The 24,035-nt window shown below is 45.3% G+C and overlaps 3 protein-coding genes across 8 annotated transcripts in view; all 3 read right to left on the bottom strand.

Annotated features, from left to right (window-relative positions):
* Window positions 1-7,876: 7,876 nt before the first annotated feature.
* LOC139078963 (platelet-activating factor receptor-like) lies at window positions 7,877-8,881 on the bottom strand. Its single transcript, XM_070591474.1, has one exon. It carries the CDS (start codon window positions 8,879-8,881, stop codon window positions 7,877-7,879), a length of 1,005 nt encoding a protein of 334 aa, XP_070447575.1.
* Window positions 8,882-12,702: 3,821 nt separating this feature from the next.
* Window positions 12,703-16,077, bottom strand: TMEM35B (transmembrane protein 35B). 2 transcript variants are annotated; one of them, XM_070594934.1, is made up of 3 exons: window positions 15,787-16,077; window positions 14,240-14,420; window positions 12,703-13,277 (listed from the first exon to the last, which is right to left on the bottom strand). In XM_070594934.1, the coding sequence occupies exons 1-3, from the start codon at window positions 16,075-16,077 to the stop codon at window positions 13,105-13,107; spliced, it is 645 nt and encodes a 214-aa protein (XP_070451035.1). In that variant the 3' UTR covers window positions 12,703-13,104. The 2 variants fall into 2 exon arrangements, with proteins under 2 accessions (XP_070451035.1, XP_070451040.1); XM_070594939.1 differs by having other exon boundaries at window positions 14,240-14,363.
* A 1,190-nt stretch (window positions 16,078-17,267) lies between these two features.
* ZMYM6 (zinc finger MYM-type containing 6) overlaps window positions 17,268-24,035 on the bottom strand; it is a 34,738-nt gene continuing 27,970 nt past the window's right edge. For all 5 annotated transcript variants that reach the window (XR_011533267.1, XR_011533260.1, XM_008533444.2 and 2 more), the window contains 2 exons: window positions 21,200-21,344; window positions 17,268-19,226 (listed from right to left, as the gene is read on the bottom strand). Coding sequence is in view for 3 of the 5 variants with exons in the window: in XM_008533444.2 (XP_008531666.1) it covers window positions 17,395-19,226; window positions 21,200-21,344 (1,977 nt within the window). In the remaining 2 variants the exon portion in view is untranslated. The remainder of the gene's footprint in view (window positions 19,227-21,199; window positions 21,345-24,035) is intronic.

Here is a 24,035-nt window from a genome sequence, read left to right as displayed (position 1 = left end):
AGTTTCTTCTTATTGTTACATCCCACCTTCTCTGTTTTAAAAAAAACATAAATGTAAATTCATTTTTACATATCCAGATTTTCTTCAATATTCAGAAGTAGATATATTGTTTCAATGTTTGGCCTGAGTGTGTGACCAGTGCTTAGATGCCACATTTTATACCCCATTATGTTGCATTTTATTCCTACAGCACGGTAGAGGCAAGTCTACTCAAAGAAGTCGAAATTAAAAACACAATCTTCAAAATTATGAGCATTTTATCTTCAAATACCAATTCTATCACAGTTGTAAGAATTATTACCACCACCCATTGGTCCCCTTATATATCCAAGCATTGTATGAGACGTCTTATGGGTGCCGTTTCATCGTTTACAGGTGGGTAAAACGAGGCATGTGGAAGGACAGTACTTTACCAAGGTCCTATATCTGGAACATGGTGGAGCTGGGATGTCATCCAAGGTCTCTCTAACTCCAGATCCCATGCTTTTTCCTCCTCTGTATCCCAAGTTTCTGTACTGCCTTAATTCCCAACCAGAAATTAACAATCCAAGCAAAATAATTTGAACTAATTGGAATATAAGACTTTGCATTTTCTTTCAAATCATACTGATATATAATTTTTTCTCAGCTAATATTTTTACAAAGACAGTTTGCTCCTATGGCTTACCCTTTCCCTATGAAAACTGCTCCTGTTCTTTGAATTTTCCAGGGTAACATACCCCACCTCTGATTACCTCTAAAGCCCCAGGACAGAAGCCCGGGCAGGCTGCAACTTAGGAGGTTATTTGACCACTCATTTTCCTGAGTGCCTGAGGCCAGTAATGTACTTGATAACAGACTTTTCTTATTTTGTTTCCATCAGTGTTGAAATGCTAATGATTCTTTCTTCCCAGAAAAATTACCACGGTAAAAATTTACCATATAGCATTAATTACTCGTGTTTATTGATACATTTGCTTCCAGCAAGAGGCCAATTAATTTTACTTTTACATATAGGGGTTTTTTTAAATAATATCTTTTTTTTTTTTAAGGAAGATTAGTTCTGAGCTAACATCCATGCCCATTCTCCTCTACTTTATACGTGGGATGCCTGCCACAGCATGGCTTGCCAAGCAGTGCATATGTCCGCAGCTGGGATCTGAACCAGCAAACACCAGGCTGCCGAAGCAGAACGTGCAAACTCAACCACTGCGCCACCAGGCTGGCCCATCACATATAGGTTTTTGACTGGGTGAAATTATGTAAGTGTGAATTCTGTTTATTAACTATTATTCTATTATAAAAGAATCCCAAATTCTGCCAGTGTTACCTTCTCTATAGTTCTCAAATCAATCATTTGATTTCTTTTCATGAATTCTAATTCTGTTGAAAATATCTATTTTTCCATTCATTTTGTCCCTATTTTCCTCCATTTTCTTTAATAATTTTAATTAATTATAATTATTTAAAGTCCTTGTCTTATTACTCCAACATCTGGATAATTTTTGGGTCTATTTCTTTTTGTGTGTGTCTGAGGAAGATTGGCCCTAAGCTAGCACCTGTTGCCAATATTCCTCTTTTTGCTTGAGGAAGATTGTCGCTAAGCTAACACCTGTGCCAATCTTCCTATATATTATGTGGGCCACTGCCACAGCACGACTTGACGAGCAGGGCTAGGTTATGGGTCTATTTCTATTGTCCATTCATCCTCTTGATGATCAGTCACATTTTCCTGCTTCCTTGTATGTCTAGTGACTTTTTATTGTATGCCAGACATTGTATAGAAAAGACATCTAGAGGTTCTGCATGATATCTCCCACCAGAGAGAGTTCCACCTTTCCTCTGTTAGGCAAATGGGATAAGGGATTGGTCACTTCAGTCCAATCAGGAGTTAACTGAGACAGAGCTGGACGGCAGTTTTAGTCTGATTCAGTCCACTCCCACTTCATTCCTGTTTTCAGACTGGGTTTTCCTGGGCTTTTGACTGAGAGTCTAGTGGCTCTCTGTGCCCCTAATCCTGAAAGACCTGCAGAATATTCACCTCTGCCCTTTGGAGGGTCTGCACTTGGCACTTTAGCCTTTTTTCCTTTTTCCCTCCTCTTTACCCCCACGGCTTCAAAATCTGGACAATTTGTTGAGGGAAATATCAGCTATCTTTTTGCATCAGGCCTCATTGCTCTAGCTGGACTTTGTATCCTAAGCATTTGAAGATTATGAGCCATTTCACTTGGCCTTTTAGAAGCCCTCGGCCTCCCTTCCCAGCTTTTCACACTCAGTCTCAGAACTTGGAAAACATCCTAAGGTTACAACCAGCTGCGTTTTTACAGACCCCAATTTTTTGCTACAACTCCATTAAACTGCCAAAAGATTTACTGGTTCCTTTCTCTACCAGTAGAGGCTCTCTGCATGGGTCAAGTTCTAGACTCAGTTCTTGCACAGACTGAGCAAAGGTTCCCAGGGAAGAAAACATCCAGTGACCATTAACTCAACTCAGAAGGGATACTCAGCTGAATTCCAATGCTTCTAGTCATTGTTGCTTCCACAGCTCTCCAGTATCTTTAAAATATGATTTTCGTAATTTATTTGGCTTTTTCTAGTTATTGCAACCAGAGTGCAGTGTGAGGTTGCTACATCCTACACAAATCATAGCCCCAAAATACAAGTTTAACTTGAATGAGGAACTGAAAAACAGCTTTCAATTTTCAGCGTTGATTTAAAAGATTGCCAAAGACACATCTATGGTTATGGTGCTAATATGATTAACAAAGAAAGGTATACACGGCAAAAGTTGGGCCAAAAATCCAGGCATATTCTTGTACAGACCATGTACTGTACATAGTTTGGAGTTACTGAAAGACATGGCTTCAACTGTGCTGATAGCAATGAGATTTTTTGGAGTAATTCATAGATTATACACAATATATTCTGGCTATGGGAAAGATGAAATATGCTGATGAAACACGTCAAATTTGACTTCAGAACTACTCTCAGACACGATGGGAATCTCAACTAAATGCCATTAAATCAATTACATTTAATTTATTTAAGATATGATATGGACTAGAAAAGTTGAAACAACTAAAATTCTCAAGGAACAAACCAGGGTCATTGGTGAAAAAATATTAATTTTGAATACATATTATCAACAGTTACTTGATTTGCACTATTGCTTGCTATTTAAAATGTTAGTAAAATCTCATAGAAAGAGTTGGCTAAGTTTAACTATTTCACTTTTAAAATTAAAAAGAAATTTCTATACATATTAGAAAATGATTTTTCAAAATTGAAAAACACTGCATGTGAAATATACAATCAAAGTGAGATTTCAATAAAATATAAGACAATTAAAACAACGAAAGAAAAATGTTTTCACGACAATGAATAAGAGTCACAGAAAAATAATCTCAAAACTAATTTCTATAGAGATTACTTTTTGGCCATTATTTTGAGATATAATCATGATTCAAGAAAGCTTTGAACAAATTTAGCAACAAGTTGTATTTTCTGTATTTTAAAATAATTGTCCATCATGGAAAAATTTGAAAAAAAGACCTTAAGAATTTCTGTATGAGTATAGAAATGGCTTGAAAAAATAGTAAAAAAAATCATATTATGAATGATAGTGATTTATATGATGAACTTAAAATACTGTATACTTTCTGTGATAATAATTTATCATACATGACCCAAATATGATGTTTAAACATCATATGTAATATTGAATTCAGTCCTGTTTGATAATTTGCTTTCAGTCCTGAAAACCAAAGATTTACTCTTATTTTTCTACCCTGTCATTACAAAGGTGTATTGGTCAAGGTAGGTGGATGGAACCCATTTTATTTAACAACGTGTTTGCTTAATGTATAACTTTTAAATATCTACATATATTGTATGTGGGCCTCCATTTATACTCTTGCCCAGGACCCCACAAATTTGGGGGCCAGTGTGATCCCAGCACCCCAACCACAAGTACATTTCAGAACTGGACTGGCGCTCACTGAGAATGGGAGGTGAGGAAGCATGATTTATGACAATCTCCATCAGAGGTAGGTGGTGGGCATGTGCCACACCAACGGCAGGAAAGGGCAGGCCTGGGAAAGCCCTAGAAGTGATTGTCCTGGGGAGGTGGTCGTAGTGCCCGAGGCTGGCATGTAGTAGTCCCAGGAGGCGGTTTCAGGGTCAGTGAAGGATAGCTGCAGCCACAGGGGCATCTGCAGGGCCCAGAGGGGAAAACATTATCGTCCTTCTAGAGCTAGAGGAGAATGAAACATACGTCAAGGCAAAGAAACAGCTGCCCAGAGAGCACCTTGAGGCCTGAAGACAGAGAGAGAAAGCAGGCTGAAGTCTGACGGGCTCTCCTACAGAGCCTGAGGGAGCAGGTGGAATCTGGGCTAGCCGGGAGGATGCAGGCAGGAGCAGGGAGGGTCACAGAGGATGCAGGGCTGGCCAAGGGGCCCAGGCAGGAGTGTGCAGAGCCAAGGACCTGGACCAGCCCCGGCCAAGGGCAGAAGGGTGTTGAGGGGGGTCCAGAGACCCGGACAGCGATGGAGCTGAGGGAGAGAGTGGGGTCCGAGAGAGAAGAGGAGCTTTGTTTTTTCTGGGCCGGAAGTAGCTTCCCCTTACCACATTTGGACCTCACAGCCACAAGGTGTGGCCTGGGTGGGTAGGGCCAGGGATTGGGCATTCCTGGCCCCGCAAGAGGGAGGGGAAGTCTAGAGTATACTAATTTACAGCTGCTGAAAACACTTGGCAAATGAGTTTTCCTTGGATCCTGGAGAAAGGGGGTGTCAAGTATCTAATCTTCGTCCTGGATTGAGGGTGAGTCTTCGGGCAAATTCTTCAAGGTTTGGAATAAGTAAGGGGACCAAGAATCCAAAAGGCTTGACAGTACAAAGCATCTCTCTCATCCCTCAGGCTCTTTGCCTCTGGGTCCTCACCCCAGGTTCCAGCTCTCCTGAGCCCACAGGGAGCGAGGGGGGTGATTCTCACACACTGTAACTCTAGACAGAGGCAATCGACTCTCAAATTCTTTTCCCCAGGTCAGACATGAAAGACTAAGTTAGACATTTCCCAAAGGAAACTGATTACTAAGGGGAAAGTCAAATCAAAAGCAAGATAGTACAAGACCGCGGGAATGGACAAAACCAGGAGGAACGATTTTTTATGTGGACAGAAGCAAATTCAGCCTCAGGAGATTCAGCTGGTTCTAGTGTGGACACGAGATCATTCCTCAGAGATCCAGCCTTGCATGGCCCCCGGGGCTGAACAATTCATTCCACCAGAACAAGTGAATTCATGATGTAGGCCCAGGCTGCCTCCTGGCCTTGGCCTGAGTTGCTGGTCAGTGTTGCATAGAATGAGCCAGCCTAATCCCGAAGGAAGGGGAGAGAGCTAACAATTACCGTGAACCTACTGGAGTGTATTTGGGCTTTCATTTAATTCCTCCAACAAGCAAGACAGGCTAAGGTGTGGCTGGTGTGAGGTCTTAGGTGATATCTTTTCTCTTCCCATTCCCACCCTCACCAGGTTTCAAACAGATATGCAGGAGGCTGAGAAGCTGTCTAGGAAAAAAACACATTAACCATGCTTACAGTTGGAATGCAGACAGGAGTCCAAATTCAAGAAGGAGGCAGGTGATAATACCCAGTCCTTGGTTAGGATGTGGTAAAACAGGGACTGTTACATGCCGTTGATGGGTGTGTAATTGGTCCAGCATTTTTGGAGGCCATTTGGTGATGTAATTAAGCAATTTAAGTGCACACATATACTCCTTGACACAGCAATTTCCTTGCCAGGAATTTATTCTACAGATTTACAAGTATGCAAGGATTTGCGGACAAGCACATCCATTGCATCGTTGTTTATACAGTAAGACAATGGAAACAAATGTCCGTCAACAGAGGACCAATTAGTAAAATAAATACAGCATAGTCTATTAAAAAGAATGAGGTAGATCCATATGCGTCGATATAAAAAGATGTACAAGATATACTAAGTGAGAAAAGTGCAGAAGAGCCTTGTAATACTAACCCACTTGGGGATTTTTGAAGAAAATTGACTACTCATATATTTGCACTGGAATAGAAAACATCTGGAAAGATACACACAACAAGAAACTATGAACAGTGGTTACCACTGGGGGATCTTTACTTTCTATTTTACATTTTCCTCTACTGCTTTGAATTTATTTTTGTGAATATGTATTACTTGTAAAAATGTAAAAGAAAAAATTTAAAGAAGGAATAAGGGAGCAATGAAAGGTAACATCAAAAATAAAAGCAGGAATTTACCAAACTTACTGTTAGAAGGCAAATTCAGCAATAGGACCTGAAGGTCAGTAAGACATGGTGGCTGATTGATGGACCCTTCCTGACCCCACTGACGTGGCGACATAAAGATGCTGCTCTCACTCATAAGCTCTAACTCCTTGAGACCCAGGCAGCCCTGCTGTGGGGCCCCCAATAACATGGCTAAGGAGGAAGAGTGGTTCCCTTCTCCACTTGAAGTAACTGCTGTGTCGTCAAGGCACAAGGACCGAAAGCACTGGCGGCCAGAGCCATTGGCAGCAGTTTGCACCCAGCGACAGAGTCCCAGCTGCACCGAAGGGGAGAGCAGCAAGTCTGGCTCATCTCCGTCCCAGCCAATAACAGGATGGATCTTCAGCTTGGTTGCCACTAAGTCTCGGCACAGTGGAGGTGATGGCAGAGCTGCAGGGATCCAGCAACAGCAGAAGGAAGCAGTCATCAGGAATGGGTCAGGAACACATCCGGGCAACGCAAGCCTGGAGAATCCCAGAAACACTTGAGGAAAACCTCCCAGAGTGTCTGAGTGAGTCCTTGGGCATTCTAAGCTAATGATGTTCAGGTTTCATTCATTCATCTGATATACTGAGGTCTTACTAGGTGCGAGGCCTGAGAGGATACAACAGTGAATAAGGTAAAGGCAGAATTTATTAAGTTGAATTGGATGGAAATAAAATTGCCAATATTCAGCCTTTTTGGATCTACAAAAATGGCCCTTTCTTATGTATCAACATAAATACATTCTGGCAAGACAGAAAGAAAAAACCAATGGGGGGCTGGCTCCGTGGCCGAGTGGTTAAGTTCGTGTGCTCCACTGCAGGTGGCCGAGTGTTTCGTTGGTTCGAATCCTGGGCACGGACATGGCACTGCTCATCAAACCATGCTGAGGCAGCGTCCCACATGCCACAACTAGAAGGACCCACAACGAAGAATATACAACTATGTACTGGGGGCTTTGGGGAGAAAAAGGAAAAAAAAAATAAAAAATAAAAATAAAATCTTTATTAAAAAAACCAATGGGTTACCCAATTAACTGCTTGATGATAATCGTGAAAAGAGCTATGCAGGAGCAATCAGATCTAACCTAGTTGTGTAGGTGTGTTGCTGGTTTCCCCATAAAGAGTTACTTTTGAGGAAGTGAGAATGAAGGGGAATTAACTTAGGAAAGCAGAGGGACATCATTCCTGGCAAAGTCAGGTGAAATGGCCTTGAAGGGTAGGACAGCGGGCTGTTCCAGGGGCTCAGGTGACTGAACCGCGGAAAGGGGCAGAGGTGGTAGAAGGTGAGGCCGGGAGGGAAGCAGGAGCCAGATCAGGCAGGACCTTGTACGCCATTTTAAGGACTTTGGTTTTTATCCCAAGAGATTTAAAAAACAATGGCATCTAATTTGTATCCAAAAGCTGGCAAAGTCTAGGAAACATTCGGGTTACGAAGAATGTTCTATCTCCTTTTTATGGCCCGGATGTCTACAGCTACTGGGCTAGATGGTTGCGTCAGGATCGGAATTCGGAATCTTCTTTCCGAAGAGCTTTCTCCACCCAGGATGCCACTGGGAGGGTGGCAGAGGTGAAGCGGGCGGGGAGGCCAGGGCCTCTCTAGGAGGAGGCCAAGGAGGCCGCGTGCGGCCGGGGGCCCCCGGCCCCGGGGCGGCAGCCCAGCGCCCAGCAGTCCTGGCGGAAGCGGCGCACGGAGAAGCAGTAGATGAGCGGGTCCAGGCAGCTGTTGAGGCTCAGCAGCGCCAGGCTGAGGGTGTGCAGGACGTCGAGCGTGGAGGCGGCCCGGCACCCGCCGCCGTCGCCGTCCGCGGCGCCCTCCTGCCCGGCCACCCAGGGCGCCAGCAGCAAGTGGTAGGGCGCCAGGCAGAGGGCGAAGACGAGCAGGAGGCCCAGCACCATGGTCCTGGCGGCGCGCCGGTGCGGTCCGGCGGGGACCGGGCCCGGGCCCGAGGGCGCCGCGAGCGCCCGGGCCAGGCTCACGTAGGCCGCGAGCACCAGCAGGAAGGCGGCGGCGAAGAAGGCCACGGGGGCGTAGGCCAGGCCGGCGCGCGCCCCGCCGTGCTCGAGGCAGCGGGTGGCACCGCCCGGGCCGGGGCGCAGCGCGCGAGGGGCGGCCAGCGAGGGCGCGGCGCAGGCCAGGCCGGCCAGCCAGGCGGCGGCGCAGGCGGCGCGCGCGGGGCCCCGGCGGCGCAGCGAGAGGAGGCCGGCCACCCCGGGCCGGGGACCGCGCACCGCGCCGCAGCGGCACACGCTGATGAGCGCCGCGAAGGCCACGGCCGCGTAGGTGGCCGCGCAGTAGGCAGCCCCGGCGGCGCGGCACGCGGCCTCCGGGAAGGGCCAGTGGGCCGGGCCCAGGTAGTAGGCGAGCCACAGCGGCAGCGTGAGCGTGAAGAGCACGTCGGCCAGGGCCAGGTTGAGCAGGTAGAGACGCAGGGCCTGGCCCAGGCGCCTGCCGCTGCGGACGAACACTGCCAGCGCGGCCACGTTGGCGGGCAGCCCCAGGCCCAGCGCCAAGGCGTAGGCCGTGGGCACCACGATGAAGCGAGCAGGGTCATCCCAGGGGCTGCAGCCACCAACACCCAGGTCCCCAACACTGCTGTTCATCTCGGACCTTGGTCAAGGGAGAAGAAGAGAGGTCACTGTGGAGCCTCGCCACAGAAGCAGCCCTGCATCCACCTTCCCCACCACCAGTCCCCTCTTCCTCAGGCCTTGCTGGGAGGAGACACGAGAAGTAAGGAAGTCCTGAGAAGTAAGGAAGTCCTGAGCTCGGCCAGCACCCGCTGGGGCTGGAGAGGGGAGGGACTCTAGCGTTCTTTGAAGTAGAATGGGCTTGCTGACAAGCTGTGGGAAATGAGGAAGAGACAGGAGTCCCAGCTGGCTTGGAAATTTCCAACCTTAGTAACTGGGAGGGTGGAGGTGCCCCTCACAGGTGGAGTGTGGTTCAGCTATGTGGGGACACAGGCATGTACAGGAAGCCCAGCAAGGCTGAGCCAGCAGGCATTGTAGAGAAACCAGGCTGGAATAGAGTCCTTCCCGGAAAAAGCCCAGCCTCCTTCCTCCACGTGCCATCCAGACCAGTGGGAGAGAGAGCAAGGCACGAATGAACAGGATCAGGATGCAGTAACCTAGAGGACAGGCCCCTGCATGGTGACCTTGGCCTTGCCTTGGTGAAGGTCCTCTCCTGGGGCTTGCCTGGAACACTTTGGGCAGGGCTGAAAAGCCTTCACAACCCCCAGGCCTTCCACCTGTTTCCTTCGTCCTCACCTTTGGACCACAAAGAAGTCCTGGGTGTGATTCAAAACTCTGGACAGCAAAGCAGAAAGAGCACAGGCCAGGGAGTCAGGCAGATTCTGGATACAGACATTTATCTGCCATGTGACCTTGGGCAAATTACTCAGCTTCACTGAGCCTGTCTTCTCTGCTGTAAAATGGAGATTAAAATACCTACCTCACAGGGTTGTTGGGAGGATTATGAGAAAACATAAGTAAAACTCTGAGCACTGTGGCTGACGCTGGGGAGATACTTCATAACCATTAGCTCCCTTCCCCTCCAGGCAGCACACAGCGAAATGTGTAGACCCGCACAGGCACACACACATTAGAGACAGACACCCCAAGCAAACAAAACAACACAATGACATCTGGGCGTAGTCCTCTTCTCTCCCCGAGGGGGCTAAGTGAACAAGCCAATGAATGGCCTGTTCCTACTTTGGGCACATAAGTCATACTCCTAGGGTGTCCCAAAACTCTGTTCCTCCAATACCGATTTTGCACTTCCGCCTTTGACTCAGGCTCCAGTCCTCTCTGGGACCCTGAGTGAGCGTATTCCCTTCTCCTCCTCTCAGCTCTGTCCAGCATGGCTCTAGACCCTAAGTGCCCACCCTGCAGCTCTCCCGGCCATCTCACCAGATCAGTCCTCTCTTACCTCTTGCTGTTCTGGCTGCTGCAGCTCTCTCTGGGGCCCTGGGGGCCTGGCTTTAAGGAGCTGAGCCAGAGCAGAATCCACTCCCACTTGCACATCCCAGACCCTCCCATCAACCCACTAATCCCAAGACACACAGGAAGAATGGGCCCAACAGCTGGAGGAGCTGGGGCCCACCTGTGACAGCTGTGAGCTGGGTTTGTGGGGTGTGGCCAGGGCCCCAAGGGAAGGGAGTGTCATTGCAGGGCCCAGGGGCACACGGAGGGAAATAGAAGGGTGAAAGGAAGGCCTGGCAGCTGACTGTCATTGTGCTGCCCTGCCCGAGGTTTAGGCTGTGGTTTGGAGGGCGCATTTCTGGAGGCCTGGCTTCTCCTTGGGCTGAGGCGGCACTGCTGGAGCTCGACACTCCTGCTGCTGTCAATCCCAACTGCTCCTCCACAACAGCTGGCCAGCCCACTCCTCCAGCACCCTGCCTTTCCTGCAGCTGCTGGGCGGGGCCTACAGCTAAGCATGGCGGGCCCTGTAGCTGCTAATCAGCTTACAGGCCAAGCCTTGGTAAACAGGAGCTCTCGCTCTAATGCCAGCTGTGAGAGGTTTTCCTCAAAGTCCAGGCTGGCTGTGGCATCCTGGAAGGAGTAGAGATGGTAAGAGGCCAGGGTCCTAGGGCTCCAGGCTCTATTTTCATGGGCTTCGAATTTTTCATGCAGAGGGGCAATTCTGGAAAGCAAGGCAGATTTTATCACGTCGGACAGATCCATCATCCCATCTACCCTCAAGCTGAAGGGAGCAGGGATGCCATGTCTGCCCACTTCCGACTTTGGCAGCTGGGGCAGCGGAAAGTGTGGGTGCTGGAGTCAATCAGGCCTTAATTCTAGTCTCAGGTCTGACACATAGGCACTTAAGCTTTCTGAATCCATTTTCTCATCTATAGAACGAACCGCTATTTAATAATAAATGCTATTGAATAACAGCATTTACTGAGCACATATTATGTGCCAGGCACTACTGTCAGCACTTGAACTCCCTAAATCCTCACAGCAACTCCATGAAGTATTTACCATTATTATCCACATTTCGCAAATAAGCTAGTAAGTGGCTGAAACCATTATCTACCCCCTCCCTTCTTTGTTGACCGGTGTGGGTAAATCTTAACTAGTGTAAGTCCACCATGGGAATTCCATCCTCCTCACCAGTGACTGGCCTAGGAATGGAAATGTGACACAGTTCTGGCCAGTGGGACGTGAAGAGAAATCTAGGGGTCTTCTAGGAGAGCTTTCCTCTCTCTTTCCACCTTTGGATGTTATGTGCGAATGTGCCGTCTGGAACTCCTGCAACTATTTTGCAACCGAGGCAGCAGCCAATAAACTGAAGGCAGCAGAGGAGAAAGTTGAAAGAACGTCAGTCTTTGGTGTCATCACAAAGCCAAATTAGCCAACATTGAAACTGAAGCTATGTTATCTCTGGACCTCTTATGCGAGAGAAATAGTTTCCCTATTGTTTTGATGCCCTGTATATGTAGTATATGAATACCACTACATACATATGTGTGTATATATATATATATGTACTCATAGACATGTACTAATATATGTGATAGTTCTGTAGACTGATTGCATCACTGTCCTTTCAGACACAAGAAGAAAAGACCTACCTAAGAGCGCCAACTTGCCTGAGGTTCCCAGCTCGTGTCAGAGCAGAAATTACCATTCTCTAGTGAGGATGAAATGGAGCCATATACATAGACCTCTTTCACTCCTGTGGGCTCCCAAAAGCCACTGTCCCTGCCCCCAAAGCAACTTGTAGGCTGGTGGCTTGAGTATTTGCATAAATAAATGAATTCTTTTTCCTCACTATTTTCCCTTATGGGAGGGACGACGCTTCCCAAAAGGCCCCCGCTGAGATGAAGATGGTTGGTGATGTGATAGGAAGTATCCTAACATGGTCATTTTCCCTCCAAAATTGTCTCACACACCCCCTTCCTGACTCCCCAGGACCTCTGGGATTCATCCCGGGCCCCCGACAGTGCTTTGACACGCAGCATCCCTTGGAGCTGGCTGTCGCCTGCCTCCATGTAGGCACTGCACTGAGTGCCCCCCGTCACCCAGAGGCTGGCAGTTTCAGGTCCTGTAAAACGATGACTCAATGCCATCTCTGTTGGCTCTGCAAATCTAAAGTGCACAGCAAGATAAAAAGGAATGGGTGGGAATACCTCGTGTGGCTTGGAGGGCACAGGCAGAAGCAGGTACTTATACTCTGCCATACCCAATGTGTAAATTTTAAGTATGTAATAAAAACCTTAAAAATGTGCCTGCCTTTTGAACCAGCACCCTCACTTCTGGGGAAAGAAAGTAAGTTTGCAAAGGTGAATTACTGTGAGGTTTACAGTAGCAAAAAATTGAGAATAATCCAAAGTTCCTCAGTGGGGGCCTGAATAAATACAGTACATCCTTACAATGGAATACTATGCAGCCACTAACATCAATGAGATAAAATAGACATGGAATGGTGTCACAGTGTATTAAGTTTAAAAAGCAGGTAATAAAGTAGTACATATGGTCTCATCTTCATTAAAAAATACCTGTATAAAGGCACAGAAAAAAGTTGAGAGGTACAATTATACAAAGGAACTGAAAGTAGTTATTTGAGGGCATTAAAATTTTGGGCGATTTAAATTTCTCTTCTGCTTACTTTCTATTTTGACATGACATAAGGAATGCTAGTATGTATAACACATACCCTTCAAAAAAGAGCAGTAAATGTCCAGGAGAAAAAGCAGGGCCAGGCAGACAAGCTGTCTGTTTCTACACTGGCCTACCCTGCACATATTGGTAATAAGGTGGCAGACTCTGTGTGTCCCCATGTTCCTGCTGGGACCGTGACATGGCACGAAGAGGCAAGAGCCACTCTACTCCCAGGGTTCCTTGAATGCACCTGGAGTCTTCCTAGTGGCTCTGACCACCTGCTTAGTTTGGACCAAGGCTTGGCAGATATCCAGCAGCAGCAGGAGCCCCAGGCAGACGATGGCCGGAATGCAGGTGTTCAGTGACTCTTTCAGAGATACCAAAGTGAAGAGAGCCCCTAGAATGGAAAGTGAGGTCCCTGGGGATCCAGGAGGTCCAGGAACTCGGGGCTCTCCAGCCCAGGCCGACCCACTCCAGCACAAGCCCCCCATGAAACACCCCCACACACACCCCCTAACTGGCTGTGCTCATCTCTCTGGCAGAGAGAGCAGAACCAGGAATCAGAAGCTTCTTGAACTAATGTAGCCCCTTTTCAGAGGCAAGAAAGAAACAGGGAGAATCAAGCTAAATAGGGCAGGGAGGTGGCTAGATGGGCATTTTGGAACAAATTCTCACTGATCCTTCTCCTTTCTTAATCCCACTGGAGGGAAGGAGGCCCGGGGGTTGGTGGTGGAGGTGTGGGAAAGATCTGAAAACGAGGGAAGCTCCAGAGATGGAAAGCAAGCCTGGGGGAGGGAGGGAGGTGGTGGCAGCAATGGTGAGACAAGGCCAGGGGATACCGAAGAGCCTGCAGAGGGCTGGCCTTTGAAGCAGCAGCTGTCTTCGTACATCAGCAGTGGCTGTGGGCAGAGCTGTGATGAGGGGGCCTGCTAGGACTGCCTGGCACACGGAAACTCTCTGCCTTTCTGTTCAGGGGGCCCAGCTGCCCTGCTCGCTGTTCCCACCTGCCAGACACGTAAGTCCAGTGGCAGCTGCTACTCCGTGCCCTCATCTCAGGGTTAGGGGCGAGGAGAGAGGGGTAGGGGCTTTTAGGTTACAATACATCTTTATGATGGAATACCATGCAGTCACTTGAATTGATGAGGTAGAAGGTATATTTGACACAGAAGAGCGTTATAGTATATTAAGCTTAAAAAGCACCTGTCCTAGTCTGAAGACCATGGAAACTGCAGTAGAGCAGGGAGTGTTCCTAGTTCCAGAGAAAAAGAAAAGGGAACAGCCAGATCTTTCTAGCACACACACACCCTCCCCACCCCGCAAGAAGTCCCCGTTTCCCCAGCCCACTTGGGCCTCCCTTACCCATCATGAGCAGGGTCAAAAGCAAGTTACTGATGTCTTGCAGCACCGGTGGGCCCAGGACCAGCAGCAACCCAGCCAGCAGTTCCAGCCAGCCCACAGCCGCCTGGTAGCTCTCGGGATCTGGCTGGTAGCAGAACACCTTCAGTGGGAAGACCTCAGCAAACTGCACGAACAGGGCTTTCTAGGGGCAGCAGGGAGCGCCTGTCAGCCACGCTCCCGGAGGATCCACTGCCCAGGCGCTCCGCAGGGGCTTCTGTGCCTGTGTCCCCAGCTCCCCCAACAAAGGAGCTTCCACTCTAGGTCAGGTCCAGGGCAGAGGGCAGAGGGCAGCCTGGAGAGGACACGGCCTCCTTGCAGGGCTGAGCTTTGGAATCAGGAAACAGGCTTCACATCCCTGGGAGAAGGGCTGGACAGTGGTGCAGAGATGGACTGATTTCTCACCAGATTACAACTCAGCCCCAAACTCCAGGAAAAGGAAGTTAGGCTCGGGCCTCCTCAGCTACTGCTGAGGCCTTACAAACGCCACAGCTTCTCTTTCTGCCTGGCCTGCTTTCTCTTCAGGCTACCAGGCAGGGGATATTTCGAGGTAGGGGAGAGGATGGAAGGGCGGACTGTTGTTCATTAAACAGATTCCACTCTGAATATTATATGCGGGGTCCTGGATCCCACTGCAGGAGACACGAGTGGAGTTGAGGGGCCTCAAAGTGACTCAGCTTGCTCAGTCAGGCTCTGTCCTGGGCCACGTGACAACTTCACCCCTGCCCTCAGGTTGGCTACCCTTACCTGCTCCCCCATCTCAGATCTAGGCCCCTTACTCAGCAGCCCAAGGAAGCAGCTCTAAAGGCCTGGCTGTGTGGATGTACTTCCCCACACAACAGCACCCTAAACCAGGAAGGAAGGGGCCGGGGAGAATCCAGGGCTGGGAGAGGGAGGTTGGCAGGGGCCTTCAGGTCTGGCTTATTCAGGGCTGGGGGGATTGGTGGGCCTAAGGACATGAAAGCTTTCCTGAGAGTCTGGAACTAGACAAGAGGCCAAAGGGCAACTTGCAGGCCTCGCGCTCAGGCTCCATGGAAGGGCCCTCTGGACTTTAAGTTAGGAGACTGTCTAGTTTGGGTCCTGCTGCTGACCTTCACGGTGGGTCTCCTACTCTGACAAGGGGAAATTGATAACCCCTTGCCCCAAGAACCAATAACCCCCAAGAACTCAGCAAACAAAGGGGAGGAAGGGGGCAGTGGGAGCTTGGTCCCTTTTCCATTCCCTCCTCCTCTCCCAGGGTCCCGGTCATTCCCACTCCAGCTCTAGATGTGCCCGGGCCACCAGTGCTCGCTGGAGGGGGCCATGCCGGTGCCCCGCCGTCTGTGGGAGCTCCGGAGAGCTCGCAGGAGCTCCCCAGGAAGGGCCCACGTCTGATCGAGGTCCAGGTGCTCGCCCCCCGCTCTGGGGCCGGCTCGCCGGAGGCCGGCGGCTCGGCGGGGCGCGGGCGGGGACAGGCGGGGGTGCCGGGGGAAGGCCGGGGCCGCAGCTCCCGCCCCGCCCGAGCCGCTCACCATCCGCTCCGACGTGGGAGGCGAGAGCTGCTCCGAGAGCTTGGCGGCACCCGTGAGCGCGAAGAAACCGCCCAGCAGGACGCGCAGCGCGGCGAGCGGGAGCGCCATGGCCGCGCGGGCCCTCCGGACGCGGGCTCGGCCACCCCGGGCCAGGCGCCCCCGCAAGCCCGCCCCGCCGCCGTCGCTCCCGCTCCCCCCCCCCCTCCCCGGACCGGACGCGCCTTCCGGGGCTGTGGCCTCCCTCCTGTCCCGGTTACGGGAGGAGCCGGCCTTGGGGCGGGGCGTCCCCATCTCACAGATGGGGACACTGAGGCCCACTGACTCTAACCGGGCCCCTCTGATTCGGGGATAGTCTCTGTCTCCCAGCCAGTACCGACAGAGTGGAGGCCAATGTGGGGACCCGGCCGCGGCTCGCAGAGAGCTCTGTGACGGTTGAAAGACCGGGGCTTCCTCCTGCCACACTAGCTTTGCGATCCGAGCTGTCACCCAACCCGGCGGGCCTCGGGCAGTGGGGATAACGCCCTGTGAGTCCTCCCGAGTCTGTAACAGGCCTGGCACACTAAGAGCTCAAAAAGTTATTTGTAAATAACTCAAGTAATGAAATTATTAGTAGTAAATCACTAACTAGTAATTATAAAATCGCTTCTTGTTCCTTGCTATCTTTGCAATTTCTCTCAGCTGCAATCAAACCGTGACAGGTGTTTGACAAGTCAGATACCTGCAGCCGGGGGGAAGAGAGGTTTTCACTGGACAAAACCCAACAGGCCAGCCCGGCCCATGAGCTCTTCCCTGGAAATCTGTTGAGACCTGGATGGGCAAACAATGCGGCCAAACGAGACGAGCTGTCTGGGTTTTTCACTCCCTCCTCCTCTCCTGGCTAACGATGTTTGTTTACATTTTTCAGTGATAAAATAATTTTAAAGGCAGCTTTCATGACACATGAAAATTATATGAAGTTCCTATTTCAGCACTGACATATAAACTTTTATTGAAACAGCCACACTCATTTGTGTGTGCGCTACCTATGGTTGCTTTCGGGCTGCAACCACCCAAGTGAGCAGCTGCCACTGTATGGCCTGCAAAGCCTAAAATATTCACTATGTGGCGCTTTATGAAAAAGGTTTGCCAAGTCCTGGTCCATTGGGCCACAAAGGCCCCTAACAGGGGTCTCAAATGCTCCTGCTGCTTCCATTTCCTGTTAGTCAAGCAGCTTAGGTCTTTGTTTTCTACCTACTCGCAACCTGCTGGGGTAGGTGGCTGGCTGGCTGAAGACTGGAATGTCCTGTCATGTGCTTCTGAAGACCACACAGTTTCAACATCCAGGTGTGCTATGAATTATAAACTGGACTCTTTCGTTATCTACGTCTTTGTCACTAATCCAGATTATTCGATCAATCAGTAAAATAGTGAAACTCTCTACCGTCGGGATGATTAAAATTACAAATGCAGAATTATTAAATTCCTCAATAAAAAGAGAAAAGTTATTAAAACACTTATTTAATCACTGAAAACACATATCCACATTAGGAAGTTATATTTTAGGATACTTATCTCATTCAAAATTTAACACAAAATTATAGACTTTGATAATAAGCAATATGCATGTTACTATTCTTTCTCCTTTACTAGTTTTTCTATCCTTGGAATTAAAGATGTGACTGCAAGTCTTAGGGCAGGGCCAGAAACTAACAGGTTTCTCTGCTTTGACTCAGTCAAAGCTGAAAATGTCGCATCGCATAAATAAACAGTTGAAAAAGGCAATAAAAATTTCATTGACTTTTCATGGAGTTCTGGGTAACTTGTCTTTGCATTGATCCAAAACTGAGTTACAGACATTGATTTAAATACTGATTGTGATCCCAAATCTGAAGACAACTGTGCTAGTTTTTCTTCTTCGAAGTCCGTGAGGTTACTATTTTGGTGATTCATAAAAGGATTAAGTATCCACGAATTTCCTGAACGCAAGTCTGCTTCTGGTGGGTAACAGTCATTGAACACTTGAGAAAGCCCTTCCAGGTGCTTAAAAATAATGCTTGCAGTACTTCTCATGTTTAAGCCTGATGAGTTTGAGAATTCAGAAAATGAAGGGAACATGTCATAATCATTCTCTTGTGTGCGCTTCAACCACATTTTTAACTTTTCCTTAAATACATCGATTTTATTATACAAATTGAAGAGGGTAGTCATAGTTCCTTGGAGACTTAAATTTAGTTCATTTATAAGTGAAAAAATATCTGACAAATAGGCCAGCTTTGCAACCCATTCCTCATCAAGAAAATACCTGGCCAAATCTGAATGCTTTTGGTTTAAAAAGATTTCAATTTCATGCCGTAATTCAAATAATCTTGTTAAAATTCTCCCTCTAGATATCCAACGTACTTCGGCAGGAAGTGGTAAATTCACATGCTCAGGTCCCATCTCTTCGCACAAAATTGTTAACATTCGTGAATTCAACGCATTGCTCTTTATGAAACTTAAAATTTGTGCTGACTGCAAAAGAATTTCATGTAAACATGGAGACAACTTTTCTGCTGCTAAATGTTCGCGGTGAATAAAACAATGTGTAAATGCCACTGTATTCGTGGCAACTTCTTGAACCTTTGCCCTTAAACCAGAACACCTGCCAGTCATGCTTGCAGCCCCATCTGTACAGAGACCCACACAGTGTTTCCAACTCAGAGATTTACTATCAATATAGTTATTTATTAGTTCAAATATTTCAAAACCAGTTATTTGAGAAGGCATCTCAAGGCAACATAATAATTCTTCTTTTATATCACTACAATCATAGTCAATGAAACGAATATAGCACAAAAGAAGGGTGATACTGGAGATTTCTGAAGACTCATCTATCTGCAGGGCAAACCACTTGGAGTCTCTGACCTTTTGAATCAGCTGATCTTCAATGTCTGCAGACAGTTCATCGATCCTGTGTCCGATCGTATTATTAGAAAGAGGAATGGTTTTCATTTTGTCTCCTGCACTGGAACCCAAAACCTCTGAACACATTTCTACTAAATACGGTTTAATTAATTCTTCAGCGATGGAAAACGGCTTCTTGCTGGCAGCAACTTGGAGAGCAATTAAATAAGAAGCTTTCACAAGTGACTTTTCAACTAGTAAACACTTTTTTAAAGAACTGTTTCGACATGCCATTTCAAGAGATTTTTGCTCAAAAAAATCTACTGGTTTGTTTTCTAATTCTGAATGTTTTGTCTTCAAATGATGAGAAAGATTTGCTGGCTTCATGTTTTCAGTGGATAAGATTTCTCCACAAATGACACACTGTGGCCTTGGCAAACTTTCTTTGGATCCCGGACAGATAATAAAACCAACTTTTAAATATTCCACATCACAAGTCTGGAAAAAACCTATTCTTTTTCTCTTGGCAGGTGGAGAATCAAGTTCCGTGTCATTTTTCTCATTTGGTATAGGTAAATCTGAATGAAATATTTGAATTGCCGTTATTTCCAAGAACAAATAAGCAACGTTCTTTACGTTTTTCCTCACACGTTTAAAATTTGTATTCTTTTTACTATGCATATTTCTCAAAAGAATACACTAATTAAAACTTAAACATAAGCCATAACATTTCCATGATGCCATTAAAAACTGAATTTCTCCTTTGCCCAAAGCTTGGCCACTGACTGAAGTGAAACTGGACGCTGTGGTACATGAACTAACAATGCTATATGTTCAATAGGTTAATGGAATTAGGGCTGAAGTCCACAGAATACATCAAATTAAGAATAAATTACTGTACTTTAAAAAAGTTCAGGAAAAAAAGAGAAAACAAATGCTGCAAAAAGTTAACATTTGGCGAACCTAGATGAAGGGTAGACTGGTATTCATTGCGCTGTATTTTCAATCTTTCTGAATTCTGAAATTTTTCCAAATTAAATTGGGGAAAAAAGATAAGGGTTCATTATTAGTTTTAATAATCAGTGTGAGTGAGGGTGCAGAGAAACAGATGCTCTCAAACACTGCTAGGTGGAGCATAAATTGATGTAATCTTTCAGGAGGGCAATTTTGCAACATGTATCAAAAGCCTTACAAGTCTCTGATAGCTTTTGAATCTAATTCCACTACTTAGGATTTATCCTAAGGACGTAATTAGACAGGTAGACGAAGATCCACTTACACAGTTTAACTCAACATTGTTTATAATATTAAAACACCAGAAGCAATCTAAATATCCAGTCCTAGGGGGATAGATAAGCTTCATACACTAGAATCTATGCATCCATCAAGAATCTCAATGTGTACTTAAATGTATATTGACATGGAATAATGTTTCTGATGCAATGTCAAATGAAATGGCTTACCATAGTAACAATCCAATATTTAATCCAGAAATTCAAAAAAATGTCTAGGTACACACTAATCCACACATATGGATGTCCACAGATCCTTTACTACCTTCCACATGTGAATGTGTATATAATATAAATTCAGGGACACAAAGAGTGTGTCGTTTTAACAGGAATATAAAACAATCAAATTTATTGAGGAAAAAAACCAAGATTCTCCTGGACTCCTACCAAAAGAAAGGCACTCTACATAAAAACTCATGATTAGGGGCTGGCCCTGTGGCCGAGTGGTTAAGTTCGTGAGCTCCGCTGCAGGCGCCCCAGTGTTTCGTTGGTTCAAATCCTAGGCGCAGACATGGCACTGCTCATCAAGCCACGCTGAGGCAGCGTCCCACATGCCACAACTAGAAGGACTCACAACTAAAATATACAACTATGTACTGGGGGGCTTTGGGGAGAAAAAGGAAAAAATAAAATCTTTAAACAAAAAAAACCTCATGATTACTTGTTGACAGACTAAACTTTTTAATACATTATATTCTGTGGAGTAAAATTATTAAAAACAAAAATCAAAACATGCTTTGGGCAGAATAGGCTATGAATGATATTGAAACTATAAGGGTAGTGGGATTAAAAGACATTAACATGGATTGGGGCAAGAGTTTACAACCTTTTCAAGTATATTTAAATAATTTTCCTGATCACCAACACCTCAGACATATAGTTACATTTTTAGTAACGGACAAATCAACTCGCAGTGTTTTAAAAAAAGAACTAATATTAAATCACTAATGCTTTTAAATAAATGTGTATCTTAGTAACTATAAGAGCTTGTCTGTGTGGTTGAAAAGAGCAGTGCACACATATAGGAGATGTCTGTCCACTCTGCACAAGGCTTTGTGTGCATATGGATTCAATTTAGCAGTTATTAGTGTTAATGACAATAATTTAAAAGGAATAAATTAGATGTTCAAAGTATGTGATCTAAGAATTAATGTTTTCACCTTTAAGAAACTGTCAAAGACTTTCTTTTCCTTTCTTAAAAAAACACAAACAAAACAGAAGACAAGCTTTCTACATGTGGAAAGCACAAAGACACATACCTGTCTGACACTTCTTGTGTTGTGTATGTGGTTTGCAAGAAGTGGCCTTGGTCTGTGTGACGGGCTTGCACATCAATGCTTTGTTCTTTAAAAGCATGGAAGACTGGGAAGATAGAAGTTTCAGGGCATCAGTCTGTGTACTTCCCTAGTTAAAAACAAATTCAGAAAACAAAGAGAGATTTTTTTAGTACCTTACCACTGACAATAATTGCTATCAATTGAAAGATGGCCTATATCAAGACAAATATAATTCCTCTAAAACAGTGATTGCAACAAAGAAGTCACTTTGGGAAACATACACTAGTTCCTAATTCTTTTAATCAGTATCCTTCCATTTACTGACTTTTAAAAATAGTTGACTATAGTAAGGACAATGAAAACAATCTTTGCTGATTAGGACAATTGGTTATTCAGAAAAATTAGATTCAACCCAGGTCATACGGAAAAATATATTCCATATTCATTAAAGATCTCAACATGAAAACAATAAAACTTTAAAGTAAGTGGAGAACTTTGAAACGACCATAATAAGGAGAAAGTATTCTTAAATGAAACAGAAGAGTTAAGAGTTAAAAACAAAGTAAAAAAGACTGTTAAATTGGACTACCTCAAATTTTTTTGCAAACGAAGGTCTTTATAAAATGAAGTTGAAGGATAAGCAACAGAGAGGAAAATATATTTAAAACATGTTTATTCATTCAATAAATATTTACTGAATGTTGACTACAAGCCAGGCACTATTCTAAACCCTGGGGATCAGCAGAGAACAAGACAAAATCCTGTTCTTATGGGCCTTACGTTCTAGAGGGAAACACAGAAGATAAACAAGTAAAACGAAGAGATAATGTCTGCTTCCAGGTAGTGCTAAGTGCTGTAAAAGAATAAAGTGGGGTGAGGGAGTGCAGAGTTATGGCGTGGAGGGGGGTAAGTGTGGAGTCAACATTTGAGCAGAGGCCTTCTCATTATTCAAACAAAGAAGCAACCAGATGCCTGAGGTCAGAGGATTCCAGGCAGACAGACTGTAGGTACAAAAGGCCTGAAGTGGGAGAGAGCTGAGCAGGCTTTAGGAACATCAATGAGAACAAGGCTGAAATTAAGGAAACAGGGGCTAGAATATGTTTGGAGCGGGAGGCAGAAGCCAAATGATACAGCATCTGAAGGCCTGAGCTAAAACAAATGACAAAAAATCAGGATTGTATGTTACGTGTGATGGAAAGCCACTGGAGGCTATATTTAAATTTACCTTTTAAATAGGTAATAGATGCAATAATTTTGAATTATGTAATAACTCAAAAGGTATGAAAGAGTATACATGAAAAGTAAGTTTTCCACACCCGCGTGCCATCTATCCAGACTCAACCTTGAACATGAAAACTGTCCCCAGCTTCTTATACATCCTTCTAGGGACGGTCCAGGTAATTAAATAAGTTGCTTCTGACTACAAACGGTAGCGTGTTATTAGCAAAGTTCGGCACCTTGCATTGTCACTTAGCAAGCTATCTTGGAGTAGATTTACATAACTTTGAATAAAGCTGCCTAGTAACAGCTTTATACGCTGAATGTACCACAGGTAGTTTGAAGAGCCTCTGCTGCTGAATTTTTAAATGTTACAGACCTTTTGCTATCATAAACCACGCTACAACAAACATCCTTACACATAAACTCTGCAAGCGGAAGAAGATCTGCCAGTGCTGTTTGGTGGGACAAAAATATATTAGAATCTGTATATTACAGATATTAAAATCACACTTTTTACAGATGTCAATATCTGTATATTACAGATATTAAAATCACACTTTTTACAGATGTCAATATCTGTATATTACAGATATTAAAATCACACTTTTTACAGATGTCAATATCTGTATATTACAGATATTAAAATCACACTTTTTACAGATGTCAATATCTGTATATTACAGATATTAAAATCACACTTTTTACAGATGTCAATATCTGTATATTACAGATATTAAAATCACACTTTTTACAGATGTCAATATCTGTATATTACAGATATTAAAATCACACTTTTTACAGATGTCAATATCTGTATATTACAGATATTAAAATCACACTTTTTACAGATGTCAATATCTGTATATTACAGATATTAAAATCACACTTTTTACAGATGTCAATATCTGTATATTACAGATATTAAAATCACACTTTTTACAGATGTCAATATCTGTATATTACAGATATTAAAATCACACTTTTTACAGATGTCAATATCTGTATATTACAGATATTAAAATCACACTTTTTACAGATGTTAATATCTGTATATTACAGATTTTAATGATGATAGCACTGCCAAATTGCTTTCCACAGAAGATACAGCCAATTATATGAGCTTCAGGAACGTACGTGAGCCTGTTTCCCAACACTCTAGTCAACACAGTACTATCAAACTTTTTGCTATTTCTCGATAAGTGAAAAATTCTCGAACAGTAGTGTGGGTAGGTATTTTTTATGTTTAAGCATTCTTTATAGCTCCTCTTCTGTGAATTGTCTATTCATATCCTTTGCCCTGTTTTCCTTTATCTTTTAAAAAAAAACTATGCATAATTTTTGAATGGGTGATGTAACATGTGACATAAAATCCAAAAATGGAAATAGTAAACAACGAAAAATAACTTCTCTCAAAATTCTCCCCCCGTCGTTCAGTTCGCAGAGGCAACCAGTATTATCTATTTATTGGTGCCTTCCAGAGATATTCTCTATATATGATCAGGCTTGTGTTTTGTGTGTGTGTGTGTGTTCAAAATACAAATGACAGTAAGCTATACAGTTTTGTGTCTTTTTTCACTTATTATATACGAGACTCTGC

This window comes from Equus przewalskii, chromosome 2, assembly GCF_037783145.1.
Source record: "Equus przewalskii isolate Varuska chromosome 2, EquPr2, whole genome shotgun sequence".
Taxonomy (NCBI): Eukaryota; Metazoa; Chordata; class Mammalia; order Perissodactyla; family Equidae; genus Equus; species Equus przewalskii.
Note: the sequence above shows the minus strand (reverse complement) of the source record. Positions and strands in the feature narration are given on the sequence as shown.